Here is a 20,248-nt window from a genome sequence, read left to right as displayed (position 1 = left end):
CACGCTATTAAGTTTTTTTTTAAATAAGTAAATTAAAGTTTTATTTTTATACCTAGGGGCTGCTAGGTAGTTATTATACTTTACTAGTTATAAACCTAAATAATTTATATAACACGCAGGGTTTTTATAATTAAGGCTAATAAAATTTAGGTGGTTTATAATTATTATATTATACTAGGTATAACGTGTTATATAATTATATTATATTAGGTAATAATATTTTTAATAGCTAGGGTTATACTAGGAGACTAGCTAGTATTTTTTAATAAACTAGTAATACTTACTTTAATTAAATAAAGTAAAGGCCTTAGGCTGCTTTAAAAAAAATATTACTTAAATAATTTACCTAGTACTAGGGTTAGGCCCATACCTTAAAAAAATAAATTTAATTAGCTTTAGTCTTATTTAGGCCATAACCTTATTTTAAATTAGCTTAATAATATTTATTTTATTATTATTATATACTTTAATAATACTAGGCACCCCTTATACCGCGTAGTTATATTATTTTTAAAAAATATATATATTAATAGCACCTAGGGTATAGTATATTATACTAATTATTTTATTAATTATTAAAAGGTTTTTAATAAAAAAATTATTAAGAATAATAGCCTAGCTTATATAAGTAATATTAATTTTAAAAATAGTTATAGTTATAGTTAGTCCTAGTATATACTTAATAAAGGCTTATTAAATAGTATATACCTTTAGGTATGCTATTAGCTTATTATTAAAAAGGGTAATTAGCACCTTATAATTATTATATATAGTTAAGGCTATAATAAAGCTATTACATGCTAATTAGGCTACTAAGGCGCCTAACTTAATAATTAGGGGTGCCTTGCCTAAGATAGTGTTAGTTAAAATAAAAAAACCTGCTTTAAAAAAGGTAGGCTAAACCTTTAAATTTTTAAGGGTTAAACTTATTCCCCCCTAGGTAATAATTTTACTAAAAATTATTATAATAGCGGGCTAATTACGCACGTATAAAAAAATATAATTAATATTATTAATATTAATATAACTTTTTAAAAAAATAAAGTATATAAACTTACTATAAATATTATAAGTAAAGGCTTTTTAATTTTAAGTTTTTTACCTAGTTATAAAGCTATTAATAATAATTATAAAGCCTATAAAAATTTTATACTTAATTTATACCTAGCACTCTTGCTTATTAAGCTAATTATAAAGGGCCTTTATAACTAGGCTAGGCTAAAAAGTTAACACACTATTATTTTTAATAATAAAAAAAAAAAAATAGGCTTGCTAGGGCCCTTTTTTTTTTACTTTTTTATAATATAAAGGTTAAAAAAAAATAAAAAATTTTATAGTTATATAAAGTTAGCTAAGTTAATACTTATAAGCTAGTTAAAAGTACATACCTTAATTTTAGCTATTATACCGCGGGGAGTAATAAAAAAAAAAAAAAGTTAAAAATAAAATTAAAATAATAAAAATATATATTTATAACAGTTTTAAAGTATCTAAAGCCTTTATTTAAAGGTACCCCTAGATTACTAAGAGTTATAAAGGTGAGGAGTTCGGCGGGGAGGCCATTGAGGGACATTTTGATAGACTATTGTTGTAATAACAAATCTATAGAGTGGGATTGGAATGGTTAGCCAAAGGCCCGGGGTCTTGACAAGGTTATAAAACACGGGGGAGCCAATGGTCAATTGGGTAGTGTGTACCTACCTAGCGGTGGTGAATGGAGATCTTGTTGATCTCGAGAAACCAATTGCGGCTCTGCTATTGGAGTAAACGAGACTGGGGCTTTGGGGTCTTGAATAAACACGAAGGAGGAAGACTGAAAGCGAGATTTCTATTGATGTCCAAGTGTGTCAACGGATGAAAGATGCAAGGTCGGAGAACAGAGGGGAATTACAATCCTTTATACAATCCGATATGTGGAACTGGAGATCTGTAGTTCGATTCTATTCGCATTTCTCTTTATACAGGCCTCCAGAGCTAGCAAGAAAAAGATGAGTCAGATATGGGGCTCTCCGCGCAGCCTTTGCTAGTGTTTTAGCACCGATAATACTCCGAACGGTCAGTGGTAACCCTAGCTTGTCGCCCTGAGAAACCACGCGAATGGCAGCGATAGAGCCACCTCCCAGTGCAAGGAATGAGGTGCTCTATGTTGCAGGTGACATACGGCCGCCTCCAGATGACTGCCTGAGCATAGATGTATCACTATTATGTACCACATACGGTCTTGATTGTTTTATAAATACGTGGAGGAAGGACTACTGGGTGCCATATTTACTGCAAGATGCGGCTACATCGCGAATTTCGATATACAAATGACTAGCTTGATGTTCTTAAATTGAAATGATTGTTAAGTACATATGGCACACCAGAACATGGTCCATACTCTAGACTTGCTGCGATAGATCTAATCCGAAATCTCGGCTTAATCCTCACTGGATCGATGCAGACCACGGTTTTGTACAAGGGCACTGATTCAGTTACCAGTGTCGCAGGATTCCTCTCCCAACACAGCGCGCCGGAAAACTGTTGCCTCATCATCCGCAGCCAGTCTATAAGGTCTATTAGATCTGTAGGATAGAGTGAGCTGGACCAAAGATTCTGCGTCTTCGCCGTGCTTGACCATGGCTTTGATGATCGCCACACAGACCGAAGTCTTTCCGAACGCACATACCCATGTATACGTGGAGCGTAACTGGTAAGGTTCCATAAGAGATGGGTCGGCACCGGCGTCCAGCAGCAACTCCATGATATCCATGGTACTGAATCGCACGGTCTGATACAGCGGTGGATAGATCTTACCAGAGAGGCAGAGGGCGATAGGAGCAGCACATGGATATTCCTGGTCGGGTTGTTTGAAGACGGGCTCGTTCAGGTTGGCGCCGGCGTTGATGAATTCTTCCACGAGCTCAATGTTGTCATGCTGGATTGCCCAGGTAAGGCCGGTGGCTCGGTGGAATTTGGCGTTTAGCTTGATTTGCTTTGGGAGGAGAAGGGAGGAGAAGTGTTTGTTGGTTAGGGTGAGAGCGAAGAGGTCGGACTGGCTGTTTGTTTGCTCGGCAATCATCAGGATGAGCTCGTTGGGCAGACGTTCGAGAGACGGCATTTTGAAAGTCACGTTTGGAGAATACCTGGACTTTGGGTAACGCAAGTTAGTCTTTCGGTAAGGATGATAATACAGCGGGGAGAGACAACTCAGGGAAAGAGATGGCTCCGACACAGCGTTCGAAAAATCAATGAGGTTTTTGGTGGATGGGATGTGCTCAATGGGTAGAGAAGAGGTGGCTGAGAGAGTTGAAGGATGATGAGAAGGTCAAGTTGAATAGGGTGGAGGAAGAACTTATATATCTTCTGCCCAGGAGTCCGGTAGTGCCCCGATGTCCATTCCATTCACCTTTCTCCCCATGGACCGACGGTGAAGTGGATGATATGATATGTACCTCCAGAACTTAGGGCATGGGTGAAACAACACGTAGACCTGGAGTAACGGCTCCGTGGCCTCGAAAGTCTCCGATCAGGGGCAACTGCCTGGAGAAAGGGTTATGCCATAGGGCGTTTGATCATTAGTAGCCGGGCAGGCGGACAAGAATATTAGCATATTCTAGACCGAGATAAGAAATATTGGGTATGTACAAGTAGTAGCTGCACGAACGTGAAATGTAACTAGGTAAGACGGGGCCCGCCTGACGCGCCTTACTTCAGAAGCGGACTTCTACGGCGCTTTATTCATAAGGCATAGCCTGACAACTCACCGCGAAGGGTACTTGTTGGCAGGGGCCACGGCTGGGGTTGCGGTAGTGTTTCCTCTCAACCACTAAATACAAGCCCCAACCGCTGAATTGCCATCTGTGTATATCAATAGCTTCGTGCAACCTACAGTTCCGCTCCCGGCCGGTACCTGTTCATCACAATGCGTGTACCTTTAATGCAAAGATATTGTACATGATACCTAGGACAAACGTATCTAGAGTTCGACACGCCGAGCCCGTCGGCGGCTTTAGCTGCTTACTAGACTATCAAAAGCACTGGACATAAGTGTCTCTATTCTTTGGTAACGATACGTCCGTTCATCACTTGGCTTTAAGAACAGGTAACAGCTAAAGAGCCATTTCTAGCGTGTTTCGCAGACCTTGGCCGGTTAGTAGCGTGTGTCAGTTCACTGGCTGTAGAATCATTCAAAGAATATGACTGCTATCTACGAACCAATACAGCACACTATGCGGCTGAATCTCTCTCCTACTAACTCAGGATACAAATGCCGCAAAGGCTCAACTACCGGCTCAGGAAGCAGGAACATCCAAATGAAGTGACGCCCTGTTTCCCCCCATACGGGCGGTATGGATACACTGCAGGTATCCCGGTTGTAAAAAGTGGTAAAATTTGGATTGATATCTCAGTCAATTACATGATGTTTCGCGTTTAGGTACAAGACGTTCAGCCCCAGATCAGAATCCAGTACGCATGGATCCCACATTCTATGGTAGTCCCAATCCAGGATCCTGAGTGAGGGTCCATCGAAAGTCTAGAGCCCGGCAATACCGTAGGAATTATAGAGCAACTCAATAGGAACACCCCTCTGCGCCAGCTCCAACATCAACACGAACCGGATCTTATGATATCCCTTGATATGTGCCTTATCAAGGGCCGACAGTGAACGCGTCCTGTCAGGGGCAAACAGTGAACGCGAGAACTGGTGTGAGCTTGTCCCCGGGTTCGCGCCAAACTCCAGCAACAGGCGCACCATCTCCAAGTATCCGTGCCCCACGGCCCGATAGAGCGGAGTGTCGAGTTTGCCGGATTCTAGAAGGGCCTCGTATTCGGCTTCATCCATGGCCGGGAACATCAACCTAAACTGCCACCCGCCGTTGACGATGCGAAAACTAGGTCTGGGTACCCACTCAACGGTGACAACGGGTTTGTCGATGAATGCCTGTATGCCGGGGGTCTCGAGGAATCGGCGTGCGAGTGGTAGGTTGTTGTGCCTGACGGCCCAGGTCAGGCCTGCTGCCTTGTGCTGCTTGATGTTCAGCTTCGGCAGCATGGGAAGCAAGACCTTGGCTGTCCACTTGGTTGTCATTGCCAAGGCGAGGATATCAGCTTGCGAGTCGCATTGCTCGGCAATCAGGATCAGCAGCTCGGCAGGGAGGTCATTGAAGGACAATTTGGGCGGAAGGGTAATGGCTCTGGCAGGGGTCAGCTTTTCAAAGAGTGGATTATTTGGCGGTGGATGGACGGTACCTGTCAGGGTTACTGAAGAACCAGTACATCAGCTCGGCGGGAGGGGCCTCGGAGCTCATTTTGGACGGTTTGGTGGTAGTTCTGGCAGGGGTCGGCTTTGCGAGGGGTTGATGATTCGGCAGTGGATGGACCGGACCTATGAGGTTTTCTTCAAAGAGTCGGTAGAGAGTGGATTGAGGATGAAGATCGGAGATGAGAGATGTAAGATGGAAATATTGAGAATTGATCGAGGGGGGAAGAGCGTTGTTTTATAGGGCGACCCGATGAGTTCAGGATTTGGGGGTTGAGGAGATGGCTCCAGGTTCTAATTCCATTCACGTTTTTATTAACTGGCACAAGGCGTCAGACAGGGAGCCCAGCTTCCCCTCAGACATCTGAGATGCTGCCAGGTGAATGGTACTGGCTTGAGGCTATGGCTCACAGGCTCTAGCCTTCCCTCCCGAACACCACCCAACCGGCCAAGTCACTTCCAACCATTCCGTCTGCTGGCGCTGTTGAGATGTAGCTCCCGAAAAGGGCCGAAGAAACAGGTACATAGGTAATTAACAGGAGGGAGCCGTACTCTCGCGGTAAACAACGGGGGTCGCTAAAAGCGAAAGCTACACTGTGATATTGGCTTATGCTTCCCGGTAGTAACACGATGCAGTGCTTGGGAGAATAAGCTTTGTTTACCCGGAGCTTTGAGGTTAAGATAGGGGGCGCATGGGGTGAAATAGCTTGGCCAAAATCTACTTAAGGAGACGAGGCAGCTCTGCGTCTCCTGAGCGCCGCGAGCTACTCGAATTGCGCATTGTGTCGTGTTCTGGTGCGTAAATCACTACAAAACCTACTGAAACCATGGGAGCGCTTATGGTGAGAAGATCCTCACAGTCGCCTACCGGCTATGTTACCAAGAACACGAAGATATGGTAGTATTGTTGCTAGGTACGAGACAAGGTGATGTGCGAATAATATGCTAGACAAAAGCCCGCGAAGGGGTCTCCAAATCGAAATGCAGGCACTTAGCTGCAACCGGGTATTGTTTACTAAGTCCAGCCCATCTGTCTAAAACACGCAGCAAATCTCGATGTTGGTGCAAGTAAATCCACAAATTTGTACTTGATGTAGTTGATATCAACCAAAGAAAAGAGAAATGGTGTACGTCCGGTGGAGCACACTTAGGTATCTAAGGCATCCACCGCATGAATTCCTCTAGGTCCAGGGCGTCCTGGGGAGGATTCTTCATCACAGCGTCGTGGAGTAACCACTGGATACGCGTGAAGCCTTTCTTAGAAGCCGTGTGAATGGGTGTTTTCATGAGATTGTGATCGGTAGAGGTAATGGGATTGGCACCGAAGTTCAGGAGAAGCCTGACCATGTCATAGGAACCATTGTCAACGGCCAGATAGAGCGGAGTTGAGAGCTTGCCGGATTCTCGGAGCGCTGCAGCTTCGACCCAAGGTTCAGAGATCCAGGGAGATATTGATTTATCGTACGAATCTAGGGTCGATACGTTGCAGCACATGAGCTCCCAGGAGAGTGTCCATGGGTCTATGATGCGGTCGTTGATGTGTGCCTGGGCCCCTGATTCGAGGAGTCGTCTGGCGAGTGCGATGTCGTTCTTGCGGACTGCCCAGGTGAGGCCGGTTGCGCGGTGGAACTTTGCATTGATGGCCATCTGTTTCGGGAGCAAGATGGAGGAAAGGCGCTTGTTGGTAAGCGTCAAGGCAAACAGATCGGCCTGGGAATCAGTGTTCTCGGCGATCATCACGACCAGCTCGACTGGGAGATCCTGGAGAGACATGGTTGTAGAAACGATGGCACTGGTCCTGGAGACAAGTCAGGGAAAAACGCATTCAGACATAAGATAATGGACAAACCCGATGATATTTTTGCGAAGAAGGGACAGTGTAAGGTATGATAAACCGTGGGAATTTGGCGGGGCGCAGTGAGATGTTGAAGACGGAGAGATGGGTAAGCTTAACAGCCGTGAGATGAGCGATGTTTATAGAAAGCCCCGAGGAGTTCGGGAGCAAGGACGCCCGTGGGATCATTCACTGTCAGGAAGTACGGGTGGAGACCTTAGGGAATCTCTGTGCAGTACTCCACCTGATCATGACGGCAGACCCATGAATTTCGCAGCCTGAGACTACAAAAGTCAGGACGTAAAGCGTGACAAGGTTTGACCCAAGGAGCGAGGCCAAAAGCTGCCGAACATCGTGGAGTGGATGTAGTGGAGGGAGCTCAGAGCGGACATCTGGACCTGACAGCGCTATCCGGAATCACGATACGCTTCTGGCGCATACTGGACTACTCCAGGAGTGGTGAGGGAAACACGTAGGATATTTTCCTAGCAAGCAGGGCGCCATGCAAATATGCCACCGCCGTCTTCCATTAGATCTTGTATAAGTACAGTCTGAGCAGGTTGCCCTGCTCCGTGAGGCAAATGGGGGTGGTTGCCACACTCTGATGCCGAACATGGCTAACAGCTGTGTTGTTTGACTCGTGTGATATAGTTGTTCATATCGAATCGTCCCGCCTAGGTAGAGACTGCTATCTGCATAGACGCATTCGCGTCTTCCGTGCGACGCCTCGTAAACGAAGATGGAGTAGCTGCTGTGCAGCATGTTCAACAAAGGTGGTGCTCTCTGACACTGCACATGGGCATACTACAAGGCTATCCAGTGAGAAAGCTACCTAAGGCATGCTGGAAGTGGGTGCCTGAGGCCACCGGCGGCCTTAGGGCTCCGGTAAAGGAAGGTTCTTCTAGCCTAAATAGCCACTTATAAAACTCTTTATTTATCCCTAGAATATTTAGCTTAGTATACTATGTAATATAAGAAACTTTTACCTACTATAACTAGTTATTTTTTTTAGTAGGTTATACGCCCGGGTTTGCTTAACTTATATATTTAATTAAAAGTTTTTTTTTTTTTAAATTAAACTTATACTAACTAAATACATGGTATTTTCTTATTTTACCTACCTAGCTTTATATTTTTTTTAATTTTATTAATTATTATAGTAGTTAAAAAGCCCTATACTTAAGGTAAGGCCTTTATTATTAAGGTATAAATATTATAGCTTTATTTTATTTTATATTAAATTTTTTATTTTTTTTTTACCTTTTTAATTAACTTTTAATTTTGTAAACGCCCGCTCCCTAGGGCTAAATATATTTAATTTTTTAATAAAAATAAGTTTTTTTTAGTAGCTAAAAAGTTTTAAAACCTTTAAAGGTATTATAACACCTTTAGGTTCCTTAATTTAAACTTTAATTTTAATTATTTTTTAAAAATTTAAACTAATCTTTAGACTTTTAACTAGCTATTTTTAGTTACTAATTTTTTTTTTATATAATTATTCTAGTATAGGCTTTAGCCTATTTAACCTTAACCTTATTATAGTAACTTTTTAAAGCTTACCTTTTTTTAATTTTTAATCTTATTTTTTAGGTAATTTAATTTTTAGCACCTAAACTACTTTAATCCTTTTATTATTTAATTTTTTTATACTAAGCTAAGATAGGAAAAATAACCTTAATTAAAGTAAAAAATATCCTAGTTTTAATATTAAAAAATTAGTAAATTAAATAAAACTAGTAGGTATTTTTAAAGCTCTAGAAGGCTAGCTATAATTATTTTTTAAAGTAATTAAATTAAAAGCGCCTTATAAGAACCTTTACTAGTCCCTTTTTTATTATACTAGTTTTAGTAGGTAAAAATATTAAGACCCCTGGCTAATAATTTACTATAAGCTAAGCTAAAAATATAAGTATTAATAATAAAATTTTAATTACTATTATACCTCTTGTGTAGCCTCTTGCTTAGTTTATTATTAAGGCTATTATTAAGCTTACGCCCCTGGTAAACTATAATAAGGCTAAAATTTAATAATAAAACTGAAATTATATTATAGCTTTAATTTTTAGTTATTTAGGTTTTAATTTATAAAACCTTTTTATTAATAAATAAATAGTTTATAAACTACTTAATAAAATTAAAAGCTATTTTAAACTTAATATTAATACTATAATTTTTAAGGCCTAGGCTAACTTAATATTTTTATTTTATAATAAAAATATTTTTAATTTTAATAAAAAACTTAAAAAGATTTAGTAAAAATTTACCTATATTAATATTACTTTTTTAATTAAATTTATTATTATTATCTTTTACTAAGCCTTAAGTAACTAATTTAATTATCTTAAAGTTATATACTTTAATAACTATATTATTAAATATTTTTTAAGAAATATTATTATGCTAATTACCTTTTTAAATAACTTTATAATTATTATTAAGTTTATTAAATTAAATTAAAACTAGGGTACTAGTACCCTAGCACTTTTTTTTAATAAGGTATTTAAGCTTAATATTAAATATTATAAAAATTACCTTAATATTATATCAATATATAAAAGTAAGGGTATTATAAATATTACTATATATTATTATTTTTATTATAACATGTTTTTTTATAATTAAAAAACCTATTATTAACTTTATTTTAAACTTAAAATTACTTAAAAAAATTTTTAGGGTGGCAAGGGCGCTAAGTATTCTTAAAAAAATTTTAAATTTAAAAAAGAATATAAAGCCTATGCTTAAGCTAGCACTTATAACTTAAATTAGCTTAAATTTTAAGTAAAAAATTATTTAAAATAGCCTTATTTAATAAATTACCCTAAATAATAGCTATATATAATATATTATTTATAATTACTTTTTATTTTAAAACCTTAAGCCCTATACTAGCCCTAGTATTAAAAATATTAGCCTTAAAGTTTTTAATACCTAAAGTATTAATATTATTAAAATCCCTTGCTATGTTAATAGCTAGCTTAAAATTTTAATTTTAAATAATATTTTATATTATTTAGACATGTTTTTTACGCTAATTTTTATTTTTTAACTATTAAATAAGTATTACTTAGTTAGCTTTAGCTAGTAGGATATAAAAGTTAAAAAGCTATAAAATACTAATATTATTATTTTATATAACTATAAATTAGCTTAGTATATAATTACTAAAGTTTATAAAGTATTTTTACTAAATTTTTACTAGGGCCTGGTAATACCAGCTATTTTAATATTAATAATATTTATTTTTTAAAATAAATTTTCCTGGCTTTAGCACTAATAAATAAACCATACTTTTAAAAATTAACTTAATAAAATAAAAAAGGTGGTTTATAGCATATATATACCTAAAAATTATATTTATAAATTTTATATTATTATATGCTAGCAGGCCAAGCCTTATAAAAATATTATTATACTTATTAATTAATTATTTAAATTACTTTATATAAATATTTCCAGCCTATATTTACTTTTATTTAATAAAAAGGTATATATTAACTTTATTATAAATAATAAAATTTATTATTATTAAATTATAGCGCTAGCTAGCAAGAATAAATTTATTACCTAAATTTTTTTTATTATTTATTAATATAACATGCTTAAACTTTTACTACACCGCGTACGCTATAATTAAAAAAGGGAAAATATTTATAACTTATAATACCTTATTTATAGCTTTAAAGCTATTATAAAAACCTTTAATATAAACTAGTATAAATAAAATAACTATACTAAAGTATTTATTAATAAGCTACTAGGCCTTATATAATTTATATTATATAATATTAAAGCCCTAGCTAACATGTGATTTAAGTTTTAAAAAAATATTAATTATTTATATAATTAAACTTTATATTTTATATTAAATAATATTACACCTTTTAAAGCCTAGTATAGCCACTAACTAAATATTTTTTATATTTATATTTTTTAGTTTAAGGTTTATGTTTTAAACCCACTAAAAAAATAAAAAAAGCTTTATAAAAATAGTAAAATAAGAATTAAAAGGCTAGTTAGGTTTAATAAAAAAATAAATAAGCTATATTAGGTTCTCCTGGATAATAGCCATGTGGTTTTAATTTATAATATTAATATTATTAAGAATTACTGCATTAGGCTAGATTTTTTATTAAAAGTAGTTATTTTAGCGCCTTTAGGAATTTTTATTCTTAAGGCTTTACCTTCTTTAGGGATTTTTATTTTTAAGGCTTTACCTTTTTTAAGAATCTTTATCCCTAAGGCTTTATTTTTTCCAGGAATCTTTATTTTTAAGGCGCTACCTAAAGCTTTAAACCCTTTAGGAATCTTTATTTTTAAGGCACCTAAAGCTCTAGTATTTTTAAAAATTTTTATTTTTAAAAACTTACTAGCTAATATTAACCTAAATACTAAAAAAAACCTTAAAAATAATTTTTTTTAAAAAGCCTAGCTTTTAGGGACCTTTTTAGGTATATAAATCCTAAAAATTTAATAATAAAAGCTATTAATTTAATTACTAAAGTTAATATATTTTTAAAAAAATTTAATTTTAACTTTTATAATACTAGCCTAGTATACTACACACACGCTTAAGCTATTATTAATTTTAAAAAAGCTTTTTAAATTTTAAATAAGCTAGCCTATTTATTTTATTTTTAAAATATTATTAAAGTCACGTGGAATAAGATTACCCTAGCTAATAAATTTTATTTAAATAACCTTTAAGTACTAGCTAGTAAGCCTAGCTTAAATAATATTTTAATATTAATTATAATACTTTATAAGTAAATTTTGAAAAAAAAATAAACTAATAGTTTAGCAAGCTAAAGCTAAAAGTAAATAAAATAAGTAATTTAAGGGTATATAAAATAAATATAATTTTTTAATAAAAAATAAGATCTAAAATCTTATTAACTTACTAATTAAAAAATACTTACTTTTTAGTAAATAAGTCCTAAAAATTAAAAAAAAACTAAAAGGCTAAATTTTTTATTATAAAGCTTATTAAGTAATTTATAGCTTTAAGCAAGTTTATAAGCTTAATTATTATAAAACCTTTATTAAAATAGTAAAGCTAATAAGCTATAAGCTTTTTTTTATTATTATTATTATTATACTTAACCTTAAAATTAAATAAATAAATATAAAAATAGTATTTTTATATAAAAATATTAATATTATAATTTTTATAAAATAACCTTACTTTTTTATTAATAATTTTAAGTATGTTTACTAGCTTTAAAAGGCTTTTTATAACTTAAAGTAAGTATTATAAATTTAATATTAATTATTTATAAACTTTCTAGCCATGCTAGGCTTTTATTTTATTTATTTAAATTTAAAAGTTTTTATTAATAGTAAAATTTTTATTATTATATATATAAATAATTTTTTATTAATTAGCAGGAATAAAATCTAGATTTAAAAAATTAAAAATACCTTAAATAAGCACTTTAAAATATTTAATTTTAGCCCTTGTTATTACTACCTTAGTATAAAGGTTTATTAAAATTAGGCTAATTAAATATTTTAGCTTTTTTAGCTTAGCTATATAAATAAGATTTTTTATTAATTTAATATAAATAACTTTAAGGTTTATAGCATGCTAATAAATCCCTGCTTAAAGTTAAAGCCTGCTTTTTAAAAATACTTAGCTTTAATAAATATTTTAAAGTAATATTAAAGTATTATTAATTTTTTAATATACCTTATATTAGGTACTTAAGCTAATATTACTTACCCCGTGTTTATTTTAAGCTATTTTTTTATTAAATTTATAAAAAAATATATAATAACTATTAAGCACGTGTTTTATTATTTTTAGGGCTTTATAAACTATAAATTAATATTTTTTAGGGATTTTTAACTATTAACTAGCTATATTAATATTAATTAAGGTAGTAATTTAAAAATATATTATTTTACCTTTAAATATATATTTTATATAAGTTTTATAATTATTAGCTAGTTTTTTAAATATTAACCTACCATAGCTTTATTTTTTTATAAAATTAAGTATATAAAAAAAATATAAGCTATTAAAAAAGTTATTTAGCTTTGCTACTTATTAAAAAAGCTTATAAATATTTAAAAAGTAAATTTTATAGCCATTATAATTTATAAAAATAATAAAAATATTATAATATTAGCTAGTAACCCCTAGTTTTAAACTTAAAATAAGTATATTAATATTTAATATTACTTTATTTAAAAAAAAGGCCAAAGGCATGGTTAATATTTAGTTTATTTTTATTAAAAAATAAATAATAAATAGCTTTATTAAGCCACTAAGGCCTAAAATATTTAAATACTTTAAAGTTTTATTAAAAAAATTTTTAAACTTATATAAGTAAGTTTTTTAATAGTTTTTATACTAAAATTAGCCTTTTTTATACTAAACTTATAATAACTTATATATTATAAAATTATATTTAATTATTTTTATTTTTAGTCTACTATTACTTTATTTTTATTTTTAAAAATTAACCTTATAGTAAAGGTAATATAATATTACCTTATTTTAAAATCTTACCCTAGTTCCGCATAATACCCTAATTATAATATTAAAAATTAATATATTTTTAGCCTAGTTTAAAAAAATCCCTAGTGCTCCCTATATTTACCTATAAAAAATATTATTTTTAAATACTAAAATATAAGCTTACTAGCATAATTAACTTATTAATTATTTTAATTAAAATCTTTATTTAATATTTTTTAGGCTTTAAAGTATAGTTATATTATATAGTTAGCAGCTTTTAAAACCCTAGGGCTTTTTTAAATTAAGTAACTAAATAATATTATTAATTTTTAGTATATATAGGCTATCATAATAATCTTATTTCTTAATAAAAAAGGTTTAAAAAAATATTATTATTTAAGACTATAATTTTTATTATAATCCCGCTAGCCTACGCCTTAAGGACTTTATATTTAAGGCTTAATTATATTTATTATAAATACTAGGCTAGTACTATATTATTTAAAATATATAATATTATACTAATACTAAGTTTTTTAAAAAAAATTAATATTTAAAATATATACTTTAATAACTTTAATATACTACTATACTAGGTAACTTACTTTATACTAAAAATTAAGATTTTTAAATAGCTTATTATATATTAGTTTATTATTATTAATTAATAATACTTTTTATATAAACTAGGCCTTATTTTTACCCTTAAAATAGCTTTTACATGCTTTAATATTTATTATTACTTTTTTAATTATAAAGGGGCTATATAATTTATAAAAAAGCTAGTAAACATGCTAGTTAGCCCTTAAATTTATAAATTACTTAACTTATTATTTATTATTTACTTTACTTTTAGGCCACCCAGTGCCCAAAGCTTTTATTAAAAAGTTTATTATTTTATATATTTTATTATTATTTATTTATATTTTTAGGAATTATTTTAACTTATTAACGCCTGGAGCTTTTATTAATACTTATTATTTTTATTATTTTAATTATTAGCTTTTTAATATTTATTTATAAATTATATTTTTAAGGGAGCCTTTTCCTGGGATTAATAACTTATAACTTATTAATTTAAAAAAACTTTTTTTATGCTAGTAGCTTATAGCTTATTAATTTAAGAAAGTTCTTAATATAAATAAAAAAAGTACTAAAAATAGGTATTTAAGGCTACTAGCGGCCTTAGGGCTTTAATAAAAAAAGGTTTTTTTAGCCTAAATAACCACCTGTAAAACTCTTTATCCATCCCTAAAATATTTAGCTTAGCATACTATGCAATACAAGAGACTTCTACCTACTATAACTAGTCATTCCTTTTAGTAAGGCACTCCTTATCAACTAGGAGAGGGAAGGCCAGATAGAATCTACGGATTGGGACGGATAGAGGAAATCTCTGCTATCACAGGGGCAATGTCGAAATGTAGCTTGTGGTTCCGACCATTGCTACCTCAACTGGAGTAAGTCGGAGAAAATACTGCAGCTATGCGCATATTCCTTCCAGGTATCCAACCTCTGTTGGGGCTTTACTTGCAATAACCTACCTTCATTAGTTCACAAACTCGGGCGTAGACGGCAAACGTAACGCCAACATCGCAACTACATGGATGATGATTCAATGCGTCAAAGTAAAAAGGGTTTGAGTTTATTTTAAAGTAGATACATGGTTCTCATGGTAATCCCGAAACAGCAGGACAGGAGACAAGAGGTAGGAAACAACAAAAGTTCAACAGAAGTGAGATAACGATTTGGAAGATCGAGATACGTGGTAGTGATACCTTGCTCGGGCCTCAGTTGTTAGCAAGCTCCCTATAGTGCCGGCTCCATATCCTCAGCACCCATCTCATATCAGCTTTTCGATGATCCACCAACGCCATAGTAATCTCGCCGGAAATACCGTCAACTGGAAGAGCGCGTTGACTGGCCCTCACAAGCGCAGCCGGCTCTCCTTCGGCGTGGTTCTCATGTCCAGCCCTCGGGTCCGCACCAAAGAATAGCAAAAGCGTGACCATGTCCAGATGTCCGTTGTCGACAGCCAGGTAGAGGAGGTTGTCGAGTTTTCCGGATTCCTGCAGCAGCTTGTAGAGTGGACAACTAGCTAAGTTGATCAACTTCCAGAGTGGAGGAGACCATGCGTGCAAGCGAAGCGTGAACGGATGGCTGGATTTTGGGATCTGGACGCGATATTTGAGGATACTACTCAAGACGCTGTTCCTTGATATGCCTTCGAGCATGGCATTTGCGACTTGGATATTGTTGGTCACCACTGCCCTAGTTAGTACGGAGGCTTCGAAGCGTTTGATGTTGATTTCTAGCTGGCGAGGGGCTAGGATTGTTGCGAGGCGCTTTGAGGTTCGGGTCAAGGCCACCACATCAGACTGGGAGTCGCAGTGTTCAGCGACCAGAAGCACCAGCTCGATGGGGAGGGTTTGGAGCGACATTTTGCTGCTATCTTGCACAACTGATGGGATTCGCGGTCAGTTAGGGTTGTCTAATAAGTGGTATTGTAGGTATGAGAAACTCAACCAGTTGTTCTTTTCTGAATCACGTAGTGCAGGGACGGAAGGTTTGGCATGAGGTTAAGGTTAGATGGAAAATATGGATATTGAGAAGACGAAGTAAGACGAAGCAGGGAGATGTTATAGACGGTCATGAGGGGTTCAGGAGTTCCATGATGTAAATATGGCTCGATTCACTTTTTCTCTTGGCAGATATGTTGAATAAGATCTTCCCTTCACCGCTGCAGTGTCTTTAGTAAGCCGAATAAGTTCGAGATTCTCCCGGGATAGTTACAGGAGCCAAAAGATCAGCGTGTACGCAGACTGCAGATACTACATGCAAGGCATCAAGCCCACGGTGGTCCGCTACACCACCAAACCCAGAAATCGTACCAAGCCGACGGGGATAGGAGGCCTCCGTTGTCCGGGGACCTCGGGAGCCAAGTACCCTAGGATTTCTAGTAAACCCGCTACATTGACAACCGACCTGGGCAGCCCTTGGCCGTGGAGGCATCTAACCGAAGATCATTCTTAGCTACTGCGGACCCAACACCACTCACTGCCGAGCTAAGTGGTGGCCACAATGTCAAACTATTTAGCGCGTTGCAAGGAGAGGATAAGGAGAAAGGTATATGATGGGTGTACTTACTTGATATTCTATTCAGGATTCGTTGATTTATCTACAGGGCATCAACGGCTTTATATTCTATGGTAAGTAGCGTAGCTAGAGCACCTGAACAGCCGGCGCAACATCCTGGCTCTACTAGGTTAAAGAACTCGAATGGAATTATAACTGGGCTAAACAAACGTACCTGAAAGAGTGTGCCCGGGAAACAGGAATAGTCCCGGTAGTTTATGGGTTCGGATTAATTCATCCATGGATGTGTCTCGGGCTTGTTTATTTCAATGAAGTATTAAACTGTCTATACAGGCATGATGTTCAGCTCAGCGGTCTCGCTCCTACAACAATAAATACCTAGGTACGTAGTGCGGTGACTTCCTTCCTTCCTCAATATTGGTTCATAGTTTATCTCATCATGCCTACGAAGGATCTCAAACGATGACTTGTTGTACTACTCCAGCAGCAAAAGGTAGATTCTAGGTCCATTACTCGAATAGACTACCTACAATGCTCGCCTGCGTTCGAAGCAGAATCAACTCCCGGAGACTTCAACATAAAGCATTCTTTGTGAACCAAAGCAAATGCATTGTGGATGAGAATTAGCGGTTTCTCATCCTTTGGCCATTGATACTAGAGTTGAAAGGACTGTTATTGGAACTGTGGCAACTAGATCATGCATACTAGGTACAGGAGATAAATCCTTCTTCGCAAAAGACTGTTTCAATATCATCATCTTTCTCACAGTTCACCTCGCAGGAATGCCCCGAGCTCAAAGGGATATGAGTCGAGTTCGGGAATCCAAGTTCCCCAGTACTTCTCAACAGCCTGCTCTAGTCTTTCCCGATGATACCTGAAGTAGAATGTCTTTTTGACCAAGGCATCGACCAACAATTCACAGATAGCAGCAGACTTCTTGCTTATCGCCTTCTCAAGCATACTGTAACCATCACGGCAGTCTGATTGGATAGTCGGATCAGCGTCGTAATCCAGTAGTAATTTCACTATCTCGGCAAATCCCCTGATGACATAGAGAGCGTTGTAGGTGAAGCCTGAGTCTCCTATTGGGTGGCTACCGGAGGCGCTATATATATGAGGTCTGTGGGTCACGTGTAGCTAGTCCCAAACGGGTAAGCGTGGATGCCTGAGGCACCAAGGCAGGGAGCGTCCAACACACCCCTTGACTAGCAAACGTGGTAAACCGCTAATATACATGAAAAAATTGAACCTGGTGGTCTTTCCTAATTAGGAAATACATAAAGCTCACAGGCGGAGAAAAGAAAGAACTATTTGTTGACCTTTTATTAGTTAATTTAACAAACTATACCCCTGTTGGCCCGGCAGCGCGGGGAAGAGGAAGTATAAAGACGTTTAAGGCCTGTTATTGGCTAGTTCCATAAGGTATACACCCCTTAAAGAGCTGCCATTGGCTCGCTGGACAAGCTATACACCCCTTGTGGGAGTTGTGGCGCGGGAAACAGCTTGGCGCGGGAAACAGCTTGGCGCGGGGAATAGGAGTATAAAGGCGTTGGAGAGCTTGTTATTGGCCAGCTGTAAAACTATACACCCCTTGTTATCTTGGTATTCTAGCAGGTTAGATTTAATATAAAAAATAGCTTGGTGTAGGAAATAGCTTAGCACGGGGAATAAAAGTATAACAGTGTTAAAGGCTTGTTATTAATTAATTATATAAGGTATACACCTTTTATAAAGCTACTATTAGCTAGTTAAATAAGCTATACCTTTTAATATTTTAGTACCCTGGAGGTTTATATGCGGGAAGTAGCTTAATATATAAAAAAAAAAAATATAAAATTTAAATTTGGCGTGGAGAGCAGCCCGGTAGCTAATAAAAAAATAATATTATTAAAATTTAGCTAATTAAGGCCGGAAAAGTTAAAATAAAGTATAAAAAAAAATATAAAATAAGGCTGTAGTACTACACCCCGCGTAAAGTAATTTTAAAACACGTGTTATATATAAACACCCGCCTGGCTAATTTATATTAGGATTAATTATTCCCCGGGTTTACCTAATTACCCTTAGGTTATTTTTTACTTAGGCTTATAAAAAAAATTTAATTAGCTTATAAATAAAGCCCTAGTTTACACCTAATAATAGCTAGCCTATAATAAATATTAAAATAATAGCATGCAAGGGAAATTACCACCTAGCTAGTTTATATTAAAATTAATTACCCTTAAATTTACCCTTTATTTAGGCCCCTGGAAGGAATTTAATTAGCTAAAAAGCCCTGGTTTGCACTTAATAATAGCTAAAAGTATTAAAATAGTAGCATGCAAGTAAGGTATAAATATGGATTATAAAAGGTATAATTAGCTAGCTACAGGTAGCCAAGCTATTAGTACTAAATGGTTGGTACTATAAAAAAATAGTAAAGAAGAATAATTAGCCGTAGGCTAGGGGTATTAAAAAGGCGTGAAAATTTTACATGTTAAAAACCCGGGGTATCCCAGCGCTCTAGGAGGCTTTCGCTCTAGCTAATAAGAAAAAGATAAGATATATAGTTATTAAAGCGCTGGGACAGAGTAGCGGCTTATAACCTAATAATATAAAGAGTGTTATAGGTAAAGCCTGAGTCTCCTATTGGGTGGCTACCGGAGGCGCTATATATATGAGGTTTGTGGGTCACGTGCAGCTAGTCCCAAACGGGTAAGCGTGGATGCCTGAGGCACCAAGGCAGGGAGCGTCCGACATCCCCGCTTCACGGCCCACTGGAGAGGCTTTTTGCAGGTGGCTTTGCGTGTCCGCCGCTTCCGGTTGAAGCATTTGGGACAATGCTCGCGGAGTGTATACTCGCGGCAGCGGCGGCGCTGGCACTTCCAAACTACGACCTCGTCGTTAATTTGCTGCTTTGCCCCGGAGTCGAGGTAGGTCTTTGCAAGGGCGAGGTTGTTATGCATGACGGCCCAGGCGAGACCGCTGCTATGGTGGGACTTGATGTTGAGTTTGATGAGGCGGCGGATTAGGATGGAGCTCAGGCGCTTGGAGGTCATTGCCAGGGCGAGCACATCGGCTTTCGAGTCGGTTTCATCGGCGATCATCCAGATCAGTTCGACGGGGAGGCGCTCGAGGGACATTTTGGCGTCGACGGTGTTCGAGACTCTGTATGTTGGCTTGAAGGGATTAGTACTCAGCGATCCAAATCGCCGGCAGTGTATATGGATGAGATATCTAGGTAGAATATACTTACTCGGATGAGAATGTTTGGGTTTCACAAGGAATAGCTTTCCGGTAAGTGGTACGGAGATGGTGGGAAGAAGACAAAGAGAAAGTCGATCACTAGAAACAGAGGGGCTTTTATACCAGGATTGAAGGAAGCGCGCAGTGGAGTTCATGTCTGGAGGTTTGGCTCATTCACTCTCCCAGTGAAGAGGGTTCTGGGATGACTCAGGCGAAATCAGAGCTTCTCCTGGTCCTCAACCTCGGGGGTCATTGAGTGAAAGCCCAGCTAGAGAGAACAGACAGCATTTCCAGCTACCGTCTGAAGAGTCAAGAGTCCATCTAACACTGGTTCAAGGAAGATGAGTGTTCTTTGTTCTTTTCTGCTCAGTTGACATGCCCTCTGGCG

At 35.7% G+C, this 20,248-nt stretch overlaps 5 protein-coding genes across 5 annotated transcripts; all 5 read right to left on the bottom strand.

Annotated features, from left to right (window-relative positions):
* Window positions 1-2,470: 2,470 nt before the first annotated feature.
* Window positions 2,471-3,100, bottom strand: DSM5745_05146 (uncharacterized protein; the record flags this gene model as incomplete). Its single annotated transcript, XM_026747162.1, has 1 exon — window positions 2,471-3,100. One exon carries the CDS (start codon window positions 3,098-3,100, stop codon window positions 2,471-2,473), a length of 630 nt encoding a protein of 209 aa, XP_026604642.1.
* A 1,416-nt stretch (window positions 3,101-4,516) lies between these two features.
* DSM5745_05145 (uncharacterized protein) lies at window positions 4,517-5,291 on the bottom strand (the record flags this gene model as incomplete). The annotated part of the gene is made up of 2 exons (XM_026747161.1): window positions 4,517-5,177; window positions 5,233-5,291. The coding sequence occupies 2 exons, from the start codon at window positions 5,289-5,291 to the stop codon at window positions 4,517-4,519; spliced, it is 720 nt and encodes a 239-aa protein (XP_026604641.1).
* Window positions 5,292-6,397: 1,106 nt separating this feature from the next.
* DSM5745_05144 (uncharacterized protein) lies at window positions 6,398-7,015 on the bottom strand (the record flags this gene model as incomplete). Its single annotated transcript, XM_026747160.1, has 1 exon — window positions 6,398-7,015. One exon carries the CDS (start codon window positions 7,013-7,015, stop codon window positions 6,398-6,400), a length of 618 nt encoding a protein of 205 aa, XP_026604640.1.
* Window positions 7,016-15,329: 8,314 nt separating this feature from the next.
* On the bottom strand, window positions 15,330-15,980 carry DSM5745_05143 (uncharacterized protein; the record flags this gene model as incomplete). Its single annotated transcript, XM_026747159.1, has 1 exon — window positions 15,330-15,980. The coding sequence occupies one exon, from the start codon at window positions 15,978-15,980 to the stop codon at window positions 15,330-15,332; it is 651 nt and encodes a 216-aa protein (XP_026604639.1).
* A 3,157-nt stretch (window positions 15,981-19,137) lies between these two features.
* Window positions 19,138-19,757, bottom strand: DSM5745_05142 (uncharacterized protein; the record flags this gene model as incomplete). Its single annotated transcript, XM_026747158.1, has 2 exons — window positions 19,138-19,157; window positions 19,310-19,757. The coding sequence occupies 2 exons, from the start codon at window positions 19,755-19,757 to the stop codon at window positions 19,138-19,140; spliced, it is 468 nt and encodes a 155-aa protein (XP_026604638.1).
* Window positions 19,758-20,248: the final 491 nt, after the last annotated feature.

This window comes from Aspergillus mulundensis (genome assembly GCF_003369625.1).
Source record: "Aspergillus mulundensis strain DSM 5745 chromosome Unknown scaffold_4, whole genome shotgun sequence".
NCBI lineage: Eukaryota > Fungi > Ascomycota > Eurotiomycetes > Eurotiales > Aspergillaceae > Aspergillus > Aspergillus mulundensis.
This window is presented reverse-complemented; position numbering and strand designations above follow the sequence as displayed.